This window comes from Fulmarus glacialis, unplaced genomic scaffold, assembly GCF_000690835.1.
Source record: "Fulmarus glacialis isolate BGI_N327 unplaced genomic scaffold, ASM69083v1 scaffold204, whole genome shotgun sequence".
In the NCBI taxonomy this organism is placed as follows: domain Eukaryota; kingdom Metazoa; phylum Chordata; class Aves; order Procellariiformes; family Procellariidae; genus Fulmarus; species Fulmarus glacialis.
Window position 1 is genome coordinate 39,948 of NW_009205838.1, and position 17,160 is coordinate 57,107.

At 41.2% G+C, this 17,160-nt stretch overlaps 1 protein-coding gene across 5 annotated transcripts in view; it reads left to right on the plus strand.

Moving 5' to 3' along the window:
* ELAVL4 (ELAV like neuron-specific RNA binding protein 4) overlaps positions 1-17,160 on the plus strand; it is a 59,929-nt gene that overhangs the window by 39,332 nt on the left and 3,437 nt on the right. For 2 of the 5 annotated variants that reach the window (XM_009575514.1, XM_009575515.1), the window contains 4 exons: positions 2,925-3,028; positions 13,574-13,727; positions 14,122-14,347; positions 15,754-15,792. In XM_009575514.1, coding sequence (XP_009573809.1) covers positions 2,925-3,028; positions 13,574-13,727; positions 14,122-14,347; positions 15,754-15,792 — 523 coding nt within the window. The remainder of the gene's footprint in view (positions 1-2,924; positions 3,029-13,573; positions 13,728-14,121; positions 14,348-15,753; positions 15,793-17,160) is intronic. The other 3 variants (XM_009575519.1, XM_009575516.1, XM_009575518.1) reach the window with 2 other exon arrangements.

A 17,160-nucleotide genomic window follows, 5' to 3' on the forward strand; every position in this document is an offset into this window, starting at 1 on the left:
AATTGAAAGAACTGCACCAAGATTTCAATAGGCTGCAAAGGGTGTGGGGTTTGAGGGTTTTTTTAAGATGAAAGGGGTTTTTTTGAATTAACAGAAAGTCAGTGTTCAGAATGGTGAGTAGACCCACCCTGACTTTTTTATGAGAATATAATACAGCCAATATAGCAATTACTGTACTTGATATGAAATCATAACCAATAGCTTATGAGTAACAGGCCTTAAATTCTCTTACAAGTTTTATATATTTCATGATGTTCAGGAGTATATACTAACAAAAGGAAACCATGTTTCTGTGTACCTATTGTTCTAAGCAAAACTTTATGACAACGTAATTGTTTTCTTTAAGCCAGGTTCTGCAGGAGTGCCTGCAAATGGTTTTGTTCGTGTTGGTACTCCTTATCCTTCACCTTGGAGAAAGTATTTGTTTGTTTCCAGTTGGTAGTGAGAATCGGAGATGATGATATCTAAATAATTTGAATAATGTTAATGGAGAACTCCAAGGAAAGGAGTGAATGGTCTATGAAATTTTCGTATCGTTCTTTTCTTGTATTGCCCTTCCCTACAGCTTGTGTGGTCTATGGGTTTGTTATCCATGGTCTCTTCCTTGCAGAAGTATTTACAGAAACAAGAATCTTCCTATGAGAGATTATTAAAAATCATTGTATATATTGTAGAGGTTGGTCAGTCCACGTGCCGTGAGGAAAACAGCGGCCGGACATGGAAGCCCGTGTTCAGACAGACTGATACAGATCCCAGGGCCGTGTGTCAGCTGCTCCTGGTACCTGCCTACCTCTGGAGGCCAATAGATGGTTAACGGGAAAAGTAGGGATGTGAACTCACGTTATCCAAGCCCTGACCTTGCGTCTCCCTTCTGTAAAAAGAGGTTTGTTTCCTAGAGAATGGCTTCCTTCTGTTTAGGACTGTTTAGGATTAAATGTATTAAGGATTTGATATGTTCAGAGGCATAGGGATTGGGGCTGTATAAAATATCTCAGGTAGACAAGAAGAGCAAAGCATGTCATGGAAAGTATCTATACAGAATTTCTGCTCCAGGCTTCTTGCTCAGACTTCAGCTCATTCTTGGTTAGTGTCGTGTAACTTGGGTGAGAATATTTTTGTTGAGATTAATTTGGCTCTCCAGGAAGACTGGGTATGTTTTTATACTTCTTTTTTCCCTGAATTTGAATTGATTGGATGGAATTGCTCCCTGGATATACTGTAGTTTAAAACAGCCGTTTTTTATTAGGCCTGCATGTGGGCATTTTAGGCATGAACTGCAGTGTTTCCATAGATTTTTAAGGTCTTCCATAGCATCGTTAGCAGCTTCTAGTGCTTTGATCTGATTCGCATAGTTAGCAGCTTCTAGTGCTTTGATCTGATTTCGTAAGACAGAAGTGCTCCCTGTATTTGTGTTACAGCGAACACTGTATTTTTTGGTGGTGTCTGACTTTGAGAAACACACAGATGCTTTTTTGTAGTCCAGGAGACAAAGAAACAAAGCTTTGTGCTTGGGAGGCAGGATCCGTGCCTGCAGGGTACATCAAGGCACTTGGTGTGCAGCTGCTTTCCCAACCTCCACTTGCTCCTGGTGAGCAGGAGCTGGGTCACCGTTCGCTGCTGCTGTGGATAGAAATCTTCCACAAGGGCTGCCCTTCTCCTTGGGAGGGGTTTTCACGTCTCCTTGCTGCCTGTGAGCAGGAGCACTTGGTTCCCCTGCACATCAGCGCCCAGAGGCAGGTCGTCTTTTGGCTTGCTCTTCTCCAGATACACCGAAGGGTGTGTGACAAGGAGCGTGGCTGAAATGCAGGACTGCTTGTGGGCCTGCTTGGGCTTGCTTATTCTTGAAATTTGATTATCTGTGTTTGTTTTTAAGTGGATGTGCCTTCATAACAAAAACAGAAGAATTGCTGTGTTTTCCAAATGTGCAAAATAACTTCAGTAGGAGGCTCGAGGAGGAAGGGATCTGGAAGTGGCTGTCTGTCACGTTGTGTTAATAGAATTGATGCTGCAAAACTGGTACTTGGGAATCGGGAAAAGGTACTGCTCTGGTAAGGGTTCTCACAGCCTGCTGCAGACCCACAGCTCTGTCCCTGCGCTGTGTGGATGAGTATCTGCAGTGCTAGCAGCACGGCCTCTCCAGCCCCGCGTTACTTATCCCAGCTCTTAACCAGGTCTCCTTTCTACTGCAAATGCAAACACAGATCTTGCTAGTAAAACAGAAGCTGTTGAAATTATTTTGGCTGCTGAAGTGGGCTCGTGCCATCCCATGCGCAGCAGTAGTTGTTGTACTGTTTTGGTTTCACTGTCATCTCTAATAGACAGAGGAAAGCTTTGCTGTGGTCTCTTGCCCTACTGCAATTCGATCTGTCCTTTCTTTTCCTCTTTACTGGCTGCTCGCTGAGCAATAAAATGAGATGTAAAGGTTGCTGTCTGTTTCTCAGTCAGCTGCTTCGAGGTTAGTGTTAAAACACTGTTTCCTAATTTTTGCATGTTAAACACTTAAAAACTTGTTTATAAACAGTAGCAAAAGTACATGTGTATGTTTTTTATCATTTCTAAGAGGTGGCCTCGTTACTGCTCTGCCAGGTCAGCCAGTTAATTTATTAGGAACTCGGCACAAAACTATTACACAATTCTGCTGCTGTCGAGCCTCATACACGCTTTTCAGTAAACTCCTGGGGAAGGCAGGGTGGCGGGTGCTTCTTTTTTTAAAGTAGGATCTTTAGAGCAGCAACTTAAAATTTTTACGTTGGCTTCCACTGTATTAATGAGATTATGAAGTGGTGAAGAACGGCATAGAGACCATAGGGGAAAGCAGGGATGAAATGAACGGTGTGAGAAAATTGTGATCCCACTCTTGGAAGTTGTTCCTGTGATTAAAAAAATACTGAGTCCTTTTTTCTTTGTTTCTTGTGTTTCAACAGGGCAGAGTTTAGGGTATGGATTCGTTAACTATATTGATCCAAAGGATGCAGAGAAAGCCATTAACACTTTAAATGGACTCAGACTCCAGACCAAAACCATAAAGGTAAGAAAATATAAAACACCTTTTGCTCAGTTCAGGAAGCGGAGAAAGTAGTTGAAATGGTTTCTGGCGATTTCATCACTATTTTAATCTCCATTGTAAGGGGCGCTCAGCTAACGAGCTCTTCCTTGGAACAATGGGAGGACGTGCAGAAGATCAAATATCTCTTCTCTGAAATTGCTGCTGTGGTATGGGGGGGGAAAGTAACAGGAAGCTCCTTAAAGCATTGCAGTGAGGCTTAAATGTAGAATAAAACAGCCGTAGTGATACAGTTATCCATGAACAGAGGTGAAGTACATGACGGTGTGTATTCATAAGTTACAGATTTTTTTGTGTTTTAATGGGAAATACCTTGACATGGAGCTCTCTTTTAGTGACACTCAAGTCATTATCAAGTGTTGAAGGTATGTTTCTCTCAAGTTAGAATATGTCATTCTCAAAAAAAAAAAAACACTAAACATTTTTTCTCAATTTCCCCATGCTTAGTTTGATTTATTCTTTTAAAAGCTGGAGGGATTAGAGATCCCGCTGAAGTCTCTCATTTCATTGTTGTAATAGACCATTAGTTATTCAACGACCTTCTTTAGTGGTCTCACAAGAAAAGCAAGTTTCTACACTGTCACGTTTTTTGGTGCATGGCTGCTAAAGCTTTTTTGAAACTGCTTACAGAAGATTTCACATCCCGTATTCTGACAAATAATACAGCTTAAGGAATGTGAATCAAAAAATTGAAGGGGAACAAACAGCAGGTCTGATTCAAATTATCTGAAACTACTTTGATATTTGAATGGTGGCTTTTGATTTGTACCATTTTCCTAATTTTTCTTCTGTGCTTAATTTGTATTTCAGAGCCAAAAATGTTAAAGAATATAAAAATAGAGTTTTTACTTCTGAAAATATTGGTATGAATAATGTCAGTGATTTCGTATCTTCCAAAAAAGATACCGTATGGTCAATACTTAAGTTGTACTTACGTTTTCTCACTAAAGGTTTTGGTTTGGACAAAATGGTATTCCCTAAAGCAAAAATATTTGTTGGATTCCTGTGCATCTCTTAAGGATTGTTTCAAGCAAGCTTTTCCCTGGTCTGTTTGATTAGTGAAGAGCAGAAGTCCTGAGCTGAGGGTTATGAAAGTGGTGGAGTAGCTTGCATGGATTCTATAGAGAAAGCTGCTTCGAAACCTCCTTTAAACCAACCAGGTTCCATCCCATAGATATGTGTGTGGGCCATATATCAAAATGCTCACAGCATGGTTTTGTAGAGTTAAATAGAAAAACTTACAGGAATATGTAAGGCAAAGCAGCAAATCTGCCGTCTTATCTACTGCTGCAGGTGGAAGTACATGCTCGGACTCAGCAGTTCCCGCTTACAGTGAAAAGTTGAGCAGTAAGTTGCTCTCCAAATTGCTTTTAAAAGCACGTTATCAGGAAAAATATAAAATTTTGAAAGTACTAACCTATCGTCTAACTACTTTATTAAAAACTCAGTAGAACTTGAAAAATCTAGATCAGTTTTTAATCAGCACTTTTATGTTGTGAACATTATTCAGCGCTAGCAAAGGTGCTACATTTCTTGTCCTAAGTACCTATGTTGCTTTGCCTCTGGTTTTTTTTTTATTTTTGTGAGCTAGAGCAATGCTGCTGTATTCATGATATTCCAAGGTTACAAGAAACATAAGCTACAAAAAGGCCTCCAAAAACTCCAACCCACCCCAATTATTATTTTACATTTCTCTCATATGCAAAATTAAACTATTATGCCTTCCTTTTTATCGCCTATGGCAAGATTTTTGATTTTTGTTATTCAGGAACTTCCCATGCTAAAACATCTTTGCAGAATGTTCTTTCTTTTTTTTTTTTTCAATTCAGTATAAATTTTATGAATATGAGTAGTTTATTAGGTTTGGGTTTTTCATGCTTATTTATAGCTAGTAGACTTTTATAGAATACATGACATTTTGTTGGGCTCTTCAAAGCTGTGAAACTTTAATAATAAGTAAAGAAGTTGACTGAACCTACATGCACAGGAGCCGCCTAATTTCTTCAGTGATTGGGAAGATATGTATAGGCTTTTTCTTAAATAAAATTGTTTTCAAGTAAGTGTTTATGCAGTTGCCTAAAACCAACCCAAGGGAGCCTTCTATTCAAGCTTTGGACACATGGACATCTAATTGGCAGTTTCCAACCCAATTTTTAATTGCAGAATCACATGTGATTACCTCACCTTACCCCCTTCGGTTTTTTTGTATTTTTAATTATGTTTTGCTCTTAGAAATCTTAATAAATTAGGTCTGCTTGCCTGGTACTGTGTGATGGGGATGGTGGTTTCCCAACGTTGACGCTAGCTGAGTGGTAACTCGTATGTTTTTACTGCTCCCGGCAGTGCCCGTGGCACCGGAGGTGTCCCTCGTTTCCAAACGGTTGCAAAGTGGCGAGAAATCGCACTCGGTGCCGCTGACGTCTCCTAGCTTGCCTGTTGCCCCCGCACGCCCCTTTCCGGCATCTCACTGTGATTTATTATAAGGTTGAAGTGTATTAATTCGTAGAATTGCTATATTTAATTATCAGAGACGATTACTTTAGTTAGATGTCCTTTACAGTTATTAAAAATGCACTTTTGGTGCATTAAAAAAGCCTGTCTCAAAGGAACATATTGAAAGGGATTTGGTGGCATATAGTTTTGGAGGCTAAAAAATATTTAATTAAATACTAGAATAACGCTGAGCTGAAAGAGTACTGAGCATTACCTTGTTCTGTTTCCTTCATGAGTGTTGTTGGGTTTTATGCCCCAGAACGAATCTGTAATGTCCTGTTGATGGATAGGCTGAACCTTGGCCTCTGCCCATGTACGCTGGGTAGCTGCAGCCCTGCAGGTAGCATTTCTCTGGCAACCTTTTGTTTGGAAGCTGTTTTGATGGAAAGTTGAAATGTATAATCTGTGAAAGCCCTTTTACAGGGGCAAATTACTTCTGCTTGCCAAGGTCACCTTGGTCCTGCTGGCTGTGTCCATCTCCCTGCTCACACAGTCGTGGGCTCTGCTGTCCCTTGCACCTAGAGTGAACATGAGTTGGCTCGGGGGGGTCATATTTGCACTCACTTTTTGACCCCTCGAGGCTTAATTCCTGTTTAAAAAAAAAAAATACATATTTTCCGCATGTGTCCCCAAATCCTGTTTTTCTCACTCTGTAACATTTTTGTGGCAGCTTAATGTTCTCTGTCTCCTGATGCCTCGCAGAACAGCCATGCAGTCACAGGAGGAACTGGTTTTATGGCAGGATCAGCAAAACAGCTAGGCACAGTCTGCCTAGATGTGCGGACTAAAATAACTGAAGAAATGTTCTTTTTATTATTTCATTGTTACAATAGTAGCAGCTGAAATATTTATGTGCATTTTATTTAAGTCAATGATGCCCTTTCAAGTCAAAGTCGAGAGGTGACTATTTACAGAATATCTGTTTGGGGAAGGCATTGGAGGAAGTGTTAGGCGTTTGGTAATAGGTTATAGACGTTATGTTCCTCCTCAGCATAGTGCATATTTTATTTACACCATTTCGTAGCAGCAGCATCTTGTGAGGGAGAAGGGCTTCACTTTATTTTTATAGCTAAAGCTTGACATAATTCTACAAAACAGCTTAGAATGAGGGAAGATACAGTGTGTGTGGAAATAAATATATATTCCAGAAATTGAATCTATTTTTAGAAATTAAATTTGCCCATCCGTAAAAGCATATGAAAGGTCACTGCTGCTGTTGAAGATTGCCTAGCAATTCAGTTGCATCAAATATCAGAAAGAAAATAAGATGTGTGATGCATGGGGTACAGATTGTTTAAACTGTGCTGCTCTGCCCTGGAAAAAAAGGACAGCGTCTGAAAGGATGCGAAGGAAGCATTTTACAATTTACATGCGGATTCAGGTGACCTGGCTTCATGTTGGGGGATGCTGGAACAAGGGCGGAACAGAGTTTTGAAGGGAAGTTAAAAATCTAAAAAAAGCCAATGACCCCCTGCAGCGTGGTCTTGTGTCCCCCCTCTCCTTCCTTGTCTCTGTCGCCTGAGAAGTAGGTTTGTTTCCTTCTTCCCTCGCAGGGGCAGGCAGCACGCTGTGACACTGCTGGAGCAAAGGGAGAAGTCTCCAGGGAGGGGAGAAGGAATCTGGGTTCTCTGAGCCCTTGGTGCCTTGCACTTTTTCAATCCATCAAATCTATCAGATGATAAAATACCAGACAGATAGGATCATTCCTCTGTGGTCAGAGGCTTTCTCTAATTATTTTAATTTTCAGTTAAGTTGAATAAATAACATGAAATATAGCGACTGCTATTTTGACACTTCCTATTGTTAGTTCAAAATGTTTATTTCTGCTTTACTCTCCTGTTGTGATCAATAGGACTGGATGGTCCTGGTTTAAAATACAGTGAATAGGGCTGTGGGAGAAAGTAATTCTGTTTTCTGGAAATAAAGTAGTAACATTACTGCTCAAAGATCTTGTTATTTATCTTGGTTTTTCTGGCATTTTTCGAAATGTCAGATATTTCTACAAGATTTAGGCTCTAAATCTGTCCATGTTAATTCTTGTAATTGCCTGCAAAACTACAAACCATCCTGTCACTGTAGGGTAACCAAATAACCTCAGACTTCTCTGTCCTACAAAGTCATTTGTCACAAAGATCGCCTTCGTGTCGTGCTCAGCAGGCGCAGGAGGCGCGGGAAGCAGAGGGCAGGGGAGGAGGAAGGCTGCGGCAGCCGGCGGTGGGGAAGAGAGCTGCATCCCCCACACCCTGTCCCAAACCGCTTGGGAGGTACGGGCTGGGGGGAGTTAAACCCGACAACTTGAGTTGCAGCCAGAAAGCGCTGGCTTGCTGCTGGTTACGGTAGCAGAGCTCTGGTATTGGGTGCCCCTGGTGCAATACTCTGCTGAAAATGCTGTGTTTTCCACTCGTATTCTCCCGTAGCCTCCCTGGGGGCTACCTGCCACCGAGCCAGCCGGCCACCACCTGCAGCTGCTTCTTCCAGTGAAGAGATGGAATGTTGCGCAAGGCTGGGTGGTAAGGGGAGGGTGTATGGAGAGATCTGGGGGTACTCTGGTTTGTGGGAGAGCTGGGGAAAACGAAATACAGAGGGGAAGGCACAGAGAGGGCTTAGGTGTTTTGTGAGGCAGAGGAGATGGAGGGTCTTGGGGGATGGAAGATGCTGGGAGGATCTGAGCATGTTGGGCTGCGGTGCAGAGGGGTTTGCATTCTTAAGCTTCCCGTGTATGCAGCTGCATTGGGCTCCCTGTGCATACAGGGACGCAGCATGTGCTGCACCCGCATGCTCTGCCGGCTCACCGCTGCCTTCAGACGTGCTCGGCTGCGTTTCCCCCTGAGCTCCAGCAAAGCTTTGTAGAGGGTAGAGGTGTAAAAAAAGCATGCGCTCCTTTCCTTCCCTGAAAAGTCAGATCACAGTCATTTGCAAGCTGCAGATTTGGGATACAGTTGTTCTACAGTTCCTTTTAAAATTAAGGTAATCGCTTGTTCTGTTTTGTGGTATCTCAGAGTTAGCCGTAAGAGGGGTCATCTGCTGTGACTGCTGCACTCCAGGACAAAGCCTTGGACAAGAAACTTTAAAGATGCCGCAGACCTGGAAAGCCTCAACTAAGTTTACTTCATTTTTGCTCTCTAGGAGCCTCTGTCTGCCTAACCTTTTGGACTTTGTAGTGCTTATTAACAGTTCTCCTCCACCCTTTGTGCCCGTAGTGATGCCGCGGCTCAGTGCTGCGTTTGAAGGTTCAGATTTGGCTCTGCTGCTTTCAGCAGGCACCAGAGAGTCTTTACCTGCTAGTTTTGTGCATCTTCTCTTAATCGAGATTTCTCTTTTAACTGCTTCACTTTTGCCAATGAATCCTTTTCATTCCACAGAGCCAGAGCAATTATTTCTCTTACCCCTGCTCTTAATACAGCCTGAGTGCTTCTAGGTTATTATCTATGGATGCCTTTCCTGAAATGACGGGATAGACCATTGTATCTCACCTGCAATCATAATCCCAGTAAAATGGCATTGAACAGTGAAGTGCATCGTCACTCCCCTCCATCCCCCAGCCAAGGGCTTGGAGAAGAGAAAGGACAAAGCAGTGCAAGCGGTGGATGTGAAAATATTCCAGACTTTGGTCTTTAGCCTCTGGACCAGAGGGTTTTTGTGTGTGATTGTTCTGACAAAGCATGTAGTTTTCACAGAAAGGTTTCTTAAATCTGTGGTTTTGCACAAAATTAGGGCATGGATGAGGACCTGGAAGTGGCTGTGGGGAGGGGTCTCTTCTGGCCATAGCCCGTCCTCTGGTGTTAAGCAGGTTTTACTTCTGGTTTTGTACATGTGTGAAACAAGTGAGATTGTGCTTATTTACACGTGAAGCTCTTTGAGCGGTTGTGTTAAAGCACTTGCAGTGCATACCAGTGGGGTAAGAGGCAGCAAGTGAAGGAAGGGTTGTCCCTATTTTACATGTTTGGACCTCGGGCAGAAAAAAGCAAAGTGACTCACCCCAAAAGTCATGCAAGAACTCCTATATCTCAGAGCATGTCATGCAAAGAGACAAAACAAAGTCTTTCAGAATTCTTAAGGTCACCAAGAAGTTTAGTATTTTCGAATGTTACACAAATGTTTTTTTTGAAAGCTGCCCAGGGAGTCACTTAGCACTGACTGCACCTGACCTGCTTGTGGCTGGAGAGATGTCCCAGGGATTGCAGGTACCTTGGTGTGGTGGTTCGGTGGCCTGTGGATGCCTGTGCTGCCATGCAGCACTCTCTGCTTAAAGGCTCCTGGCAAGTCTCACGTTCCCCAGGTGAGTAACGCTAGATGCAGAGCAAGACATGCATCTCCTTGGAGAAGTTTTGTTGTTGAAAGACACGAGCTGCTACGTTGCTTGTCAGCAGGTGTTTTGGCTGGGGCAGGGCGGCTCTGCTGGCAGAGCACGTCCTTTCAGGGAAGGACGATGCTGTTCCTCTTTGGAGCAGATGGGAGTTGTGAGATTATTCTGGCTTGCTCCACCAAAAAAATAATTTTTGGGAGGAGGCTTCTAGAAATGGACTTTGTTTGAGAAGTCCAGGATTAGCATATGAGCTGAAGGCATCTCTTCTGATGAGCAGCAGTGAAGGGGTTAAGTGTCAGTGTTAAATGGTTGCTGTTAAGTGTCCAGCGCCTTGCCTCTGTAAGAAAATGAGATGTGTTCATGCCTCTGGGTGCTTTTGCTGTGGGCTCTGACTTGGAAAGACCAGACTGCTTCAATTTCTGTTCTGAAGAGTTTTGAGGTTAGAAATCTTTCAAAAAGTTTTCTATATGGGAAAATGGGTAGGAAATCAGTAGGGAAGATAATTACTTTAACTTGAAGATATTTTCTGTGCTTCTGAACAAAAAGGTGCATTACCATGGAAGAGATGAAATGCTGGACTTTATGACTGCAGTAGTGTTTGGAGACAGCGGTGCAGACTCTTAAGAGATGGCTGCTTATACTAAAGAGAAGCCCTTACACAGGCTGATGTTTAATGTCAGATGAGAAATATCCTAGCAAATGTTTTTCACAGTTAGTGTGTGTATTTATAGAAACTAACATCGGAGGCCAGCAAGCCATAAAATGGATTGTACAGTATTTTGTTATCTTCCTTGCAAATTTGACCAAAGAACTCCTAAATGATCTTACGCAGTGAAATATAACACCATCGTTCGACCTCCAACCGTCACACAAATGGACAAACATTTTAATGTTGAGAAATGCCTGCATCAAACAGTAGCTTGGCATACTCCAGTTCATTTATTTGAATTTCTTGTGGTGGCTAGGATTTCCATATTCTTTTCTTTTTCAGCACACTATTTCATTATAGGGCGCTAACAGTGCCGTCAGCAAAGAAATCATTTTTAAGCGTGAACATAAAGAATTAATGCAGCATCCTCACCCTCCAAGTGCTTTGCAGTTTTCAGTGATAAAATGGGAGGTGGTTTTGGCTCCCATTTTAACTTTCACAGCACAAGGAGCTGCTGGTCTGGTGGAGGGTCAGGGTGGGTGCTTTCTTCCTTTCATAGCTAACGCACAGGAAGAGATCCCGTCCTCAGTACTCACCAAATAATAGCTTGAAAGCAGGGTGGCATGGTCTAACCAATCGATTTGTCATTGGCTGACCTGAGAGGGAAAATGAAAAAGATTCAAAAGCAGATAAATAATTGACGTTACTAGCCTTGAGTCCATTCAGCTTGCAACCTTTTTCTCCTTGATGTTAAAGACAGCTGAGTTGCTTTTGGCAGCTTCTTTCTTTGGCCCAGGCTCCCCTGCAACCTGAATGTTTGATTGCGGGAGGAAATAAAAACTGGACCTGAGCAGCGATAGGTGTTTACATGTGCTGTGAGTAGATGGATTTGTGAGTGCGTGCAGTCTCTCCTTCCACTGCATGGCCTGCAAGAGCAGAGCATTTACTGTATGTTGAAGGATATATATAAAAAACATCAGGTACTCGGTGCTCCGGGAAGTAGTGTTTTTTGCATATCCCAATACTTTTCATCTTCCCTGTAATGTGGCATTTGGTTAATGAATGTGCCAGAGTGAGAAAACCCAAAGGAAACCCCTGGCTGTTTTCCCAGGAACTTTATTAATTTTGCAGCTCTCAGTTTTGAGGAATAGGTAAGGTCCCTACCCCCACTCCAGAGAGGCTCTTAAGTGTTTTTTAAACTGTTATTCCTAAAGTAGGTTAAACTGTAGGTGTCTGAAGCCTTGCAGTACCCTCTCAAGGCATTTGCAGAGCGTGGAGAGAGAGTCTGCTTTTCTGAATGCCCCGGCACAGGGTATAAATGAGAAGCCACTGATACGAGACCACCAAACCAAGCACAGCCAAAATCAGTGATTTTTGGCATGGTAACTGTAGGTGAAAGCACAGTGTAGTCACCCCTGGTTTCCCCACGCACCTGGCTTGATCTTAGTTACATAAAAGCCAAGTGGTGCTGTGTGTGTTCTGGTCCTGGAGCATCAGAGGGGTGTTTGGGACCCACGATTAAGTGACTTAAATGCTGCACCTCATCAGGACCTCATGGGCTGTGAGGTCCTAAATCGCTGAGGCACAAAATAGTTTTCCACCCCAGTATACTTCTGCCTTTCAGCACTGATCTCAGCACCTGAAGGTTTCTCTGCTCATTATGCCTGCTTGTGCCTTTGTGCTGTTGCCTGAGCCTGCCTCAGTTGATGCAAATGTTTTATCTAATCTTTTTTTCACATTTCTTCCCTGAAATTTTTCCACCTCCTCTCTCTAGCCTTCTCTGTAAATGTTAGATTTAAAAGGTTATGTACAAACATGTAAGTTACAAAGAAGTTGCCAAAAACCTTAAAATCTAGAATCTTTGGAGTTTGTCTGCTATTATGCAGAGAAGATTGTGGAAGCAAATATTAGTCATTCACATCATTTTCTGTGTTGAGTCAATGTCTATTTTTAGGTGTGGAGCACATAGACAACTCTTTGACACATAAAACACATGAAGACATCCATTTGACATCATTTGTGTTTGGGCTAAGGCTCGGGAAGAGGGGAAGACTGAAATCATTGTGTTCATGATGGGACCCCCCATTTCCTTCCAAGACACATTTTAAGACAATGTAGGAAAGTACCGATCGGTTTATATTTAAATAAATCAAGATGAAGTGCAAAATACTCAGGTTTGGATCCAATGCTATTTCAGATGTGCTGCAAAGTAAATCTTCGTGATCTGTGCTCAACACTTGCCATTAGTAGGAAGTATTTTTATTATGTTAAATGTGTGTATTCTAAATGTATATATTTTAAAAGTGCAGAAGGCTTTTTATGCATGTACTATAATTACAAATCTGATTCATAGGTAGAAGAGCAGTTAAGAGAGACTTGATTTAATAATTTTCCAACAGCATATACATGCAGTGCCTCAGCTGGATTTTCTTGTTTGCTTGGCCATAATATTTTATGGTCTGGTTCTGGGCTTATAGTGCAAGGGAAGTTCTTGTGATAAATTGCAGATATGATAATGAGTGTCGTATACAGTTCCCTAAGCAGATGTTCATTTAGTCTAATTTCACCAGTACTTTACTGTTCATCCAGAACAGATCTTGCCAGCTCAGGATGAAAACAACAAAGAGAGCACAAAAGATCACTCTGCAGATAACCTGATCTGTTTCAGATACTTGGAGGGGGGGAGGAATAAAACATACTGGAACTTGAGTGCTACATATGTGCTAAGGTTATTATATGTTGGATACAGTAAATCATCCTTACACCCACAGCCCATAGGGGTAAATTTACAAAGTCGTGCGTAGGAAGTTGCACATTAATCTACCTCTGAACAATAGTTATTTTATGCCTGCACTTAAAGAACCCTTGCGTTTGTTTTTAAGGTCTCTCTAGCTCTTCCTTTGTTCTTCCAGCCTTTCCTGGCTTTCTTAGTTTTGCAGAAGAGGTAGTGTCTGAACTCAAAGGTTATTGCTTGTGAAAGAACAGAAAATAATCTGTCTGTTTAAAATGCAAAGGGTGGCTCTAGCTTACTAATACACCTTTCCTTTTCTTCTATCTGTAGGTGTCGTATGCCCGTCCAAGTTCAGCATCGATCAGAGATGCGAACTTGTATGTCAGCGGCCTTCCGAAAACAATGACCCAGAAAGAATTAGAGCAGTTATTCTCACAATATGGGCGCATCATCACCTCACGGATTCTGGTTGATCAAGTCACAGGTTAAAAGAAAACTTTTCTTGATACATGCATGTTTTTCTGGAAATGGCAAAATTATAAACGCTTGCTGGCAGTTGAATTTTAGGACAGTATGACTTTCGGTGTAAAATGCAGTACCTGGTTCTTTCTAAGCGTAACTGTTTGGAGGCATAACTGCTGCCTCTTTAATGAGGGATCTCAAAAGGCAGAATGTTGTTTACTTAAAATCGTTATATTAAATACAGTAGGGGCTGATTTTGGATAACACAGCTGGGGAAGGGCATTTTTCTTTATAGCACTTCCTGTAATTTGCAAGCTGTGTGTTCTGTGAAGTCAAAACCAACATTCAGTTTGTTTGTTTCATAGATGAGGCTGTTCCTACAAATATTCATCTGTTCACGTGTTTTTACTTCCCAGGGGTTTCTCGAGGTGTGGGATTTATCCGTTTTGATAAGAGAATAGAGGCAGAAGAAGCCATAAAGGGACTAAATGGCCAGAAGCCTAGTGGTGCTACAGAACCAATTACTGTGAAGTTTGCCAATAACCCCAGCCAGAAAACAAGCCAGGCACTCCTTTCACAGCTGTATCAGTCTCCCAACAGACGCTACCCTGGACCACTTCACCACCAGGCTCAGAGATTCAGGTAATTACCTGGAAAAGAACTGAAGTTTCACCAGCGATGACAGTGTGGGTCAGGTGCTGCATAGGAAAACACACTTTAGTTGTGTAGGCTGACCTGATTTTCTTTGTAAAATTAAATATTCTTTCCTGGAGAATGAGGAGGAAAAGCTGCTGACAGCAGTAGTCATGTTATATTTACTAAAACAGCTGAAGTATTGTACAATCAGATCTCGTGAAGTCTCATAGAAAAAGGAAGGACAGAATGGATTTACACTGATAATCAAATGAGCAGTGACTATCCTGTTCTTTCTCTTTTTTTTTGGTAATGCTTTTATTTTCTGCTGTATTACTACAGTTTTGATGCAGCTTAGACTTTGATGTTAATGACAGTGGTTTGGTAGCAGGAAAAAAGCTGAGTCTGTTCCAGTCAGCAGCAGTATCATTAAATTTATTAGCCTGAGATATCTGCTCTTAGTATAAAGAGACCTTGTATTAGTCTTTGGTGTGATTCTTCAGATACTTTCGGGGATGTTTTATGCTCTGTATCGGGAATATACTGTTTCCATCTGATACGTAAGCCAGAGTTAGCAATACATGATGTTCTCGTCGTTTTTATATTTGATGATAACTTTCAGGCAACGTAGCATTCAAATAAAAAGTCTGCTTTCAACAAAAGAAAACTTGGACGTATTCGTGTAACTGAGTTGCATACTGGCTTTAGCGAATTATTCAAAAGTAATTTTAGTTTTTCAGTGATCAAAAGTGCTAATGAATTACAGATGATAAAAAAAAGGTCAGTCATTGGATACATTAAATTTACGCTTGTTTTTGTGTCTTTGGCACACAGTTCTGTCCATTGAGGTTATCACTGAATCATTCCATGGACAGAACTGTAGTGTGCTCCCATGGAAAGCAGATGATTATATTCTGAAAAATTTGGGTGGTCATTTGGATTGACATATCATGGAGGATTAATACTAAATATATGTGATATAGTGGGGAGAATGTATTATATTAAAGCAGTTAGAATCAAGAATTTTTTCCAGTTCCAGCAGTTTTGGACTGTAACATACTATTTCCAAGTTAACTGTAAGTATAAGGTGAACAGTTGAATTATTTGCAAAAATTTCATACTAATATTGTCTAAAAAAGGCAAATCAGAAGTGGATTTTTTTAAAACCAAACCCTGGAAATTAAGGTTTTCTCAAAGACTGTAGGGAAGTTAAAAATGACTTTAAATGCTGTGGTGGAAATTTAAGCACAACCTCAGACTTAACAAAGCAGGCTGGGAGTTGTTAGGCTCCTTAGATGTGTGGGAAACTTGTTGAACGTTTCTTCTTTGAAAATGGAACACTATTAATAATAGTTCCATTGAGCGATCTTGCCATCTGTGAGACATTAACCCAAAGACCCTCCTTCTCTTTTCAGGCTGGACAATTTGCTTAATATGGCCTATGGCGTAAAGAGGTAATTAGAATTCCACAGATTGCCAGATGTCCGTGTTGGCACAGATTGGTGCTACAATTTATTTTTTTTAATTCACTAACTTTATTTTTTTTTTTTAATTCCTTCTTTTCTTCCACCAGCATGTCAAATTCTTTTTAAGTTTGGACTTCAGTTGGTTTTGTTACTTTAAAGGCCACACACACAAATTCTGTGGGTTTTTTCAACCTTTTTTATTTACAGGTGGGCTTCTCAAATGGTTTAGGTGCAACAGCTACAAGCATTCAAACTGCAGTTGTCCTGCTAAATAGCACTTTGTCCAGAATCAGAACTATTAAGTTCTTAAAAAAAAATCTCCGATCTGATAATGGAAAATTTAACAGTTGAAAACAGAATTACACTGCTGTTGTCTAAATCTCACAGTTAAGACCTTTCTACTACATCTGGCTTCACAAGTTTGACTTGAAAATACAGCTGCGTGCACCTTAATCAGCCCTAAGTTTCTTTTGTTACAGGTTTAATACTTTGAAATTTTCTCGGTGCTTGAGATTTGTTTTTTGTTTAAAATAGCTCTGTGTGTTTGTGTGTATGTGCACGCATGTGTGAAAGTTCAGCTGATTTGTAAACATTTATGCTGTTTCATGAGTATGTTCAGTGTTTGATCTGATAGCTAAAATGAGTTGACGTGTTGTTAGTGTTTCTTCTAATGGCACACATCAACGCAAGCGAACCTTACAGCAAAATAAAGGTGTAGTCTTATTCCTGATGTTACCGTAAGATGTCCAGCCATCCCCCACAATTAAGATGAGAAAATACTTCTTAATCTTCTGAAATGGTCTACTCACCACATTTGAAAATTATTTGAGCTTTTTTTAAAGCTCACCCTGTAAAATGGTATGGTAAGTATATCTTTACACTAGCTAGTAGTAGACAGTAACATGGGTTTTAAGTACTGCCACAGTAGCATCATACAAATCATAAATCTTAAGACTACTTAAAAAAGTAATAGTCAGAACAGAGGCAGTGTATCTTCCCAGAAGCACTACTGCTGGTGTTCATTAGTACCTTTGTTACATTCGCGATATCCTTAGTGGTGATGGTGATACAATGAGTCAGAACTTACCACCTGATTTTATCACACACCGCTTCTCCTGTGTTCTCCCCTCTCATTTGTTTCTTGATACATTGCTAAAAACATGGCAAAACTCTCAGCCTCAAGTACCTGTCAGCTACAAGTCAGTGTCAGAAGGATGGGTTTGTTCCAGTTGTTTTCCCTGGGTTTGCTGCTGCTTTCCCTGGAATTGGACTGGCGTGTGGTGCAGGACAAACAGGGCTTAGTCTGAACTAGTGAGGGTTTGAATTCTAATTTCCTATCACCTCCCTGTCACAGAG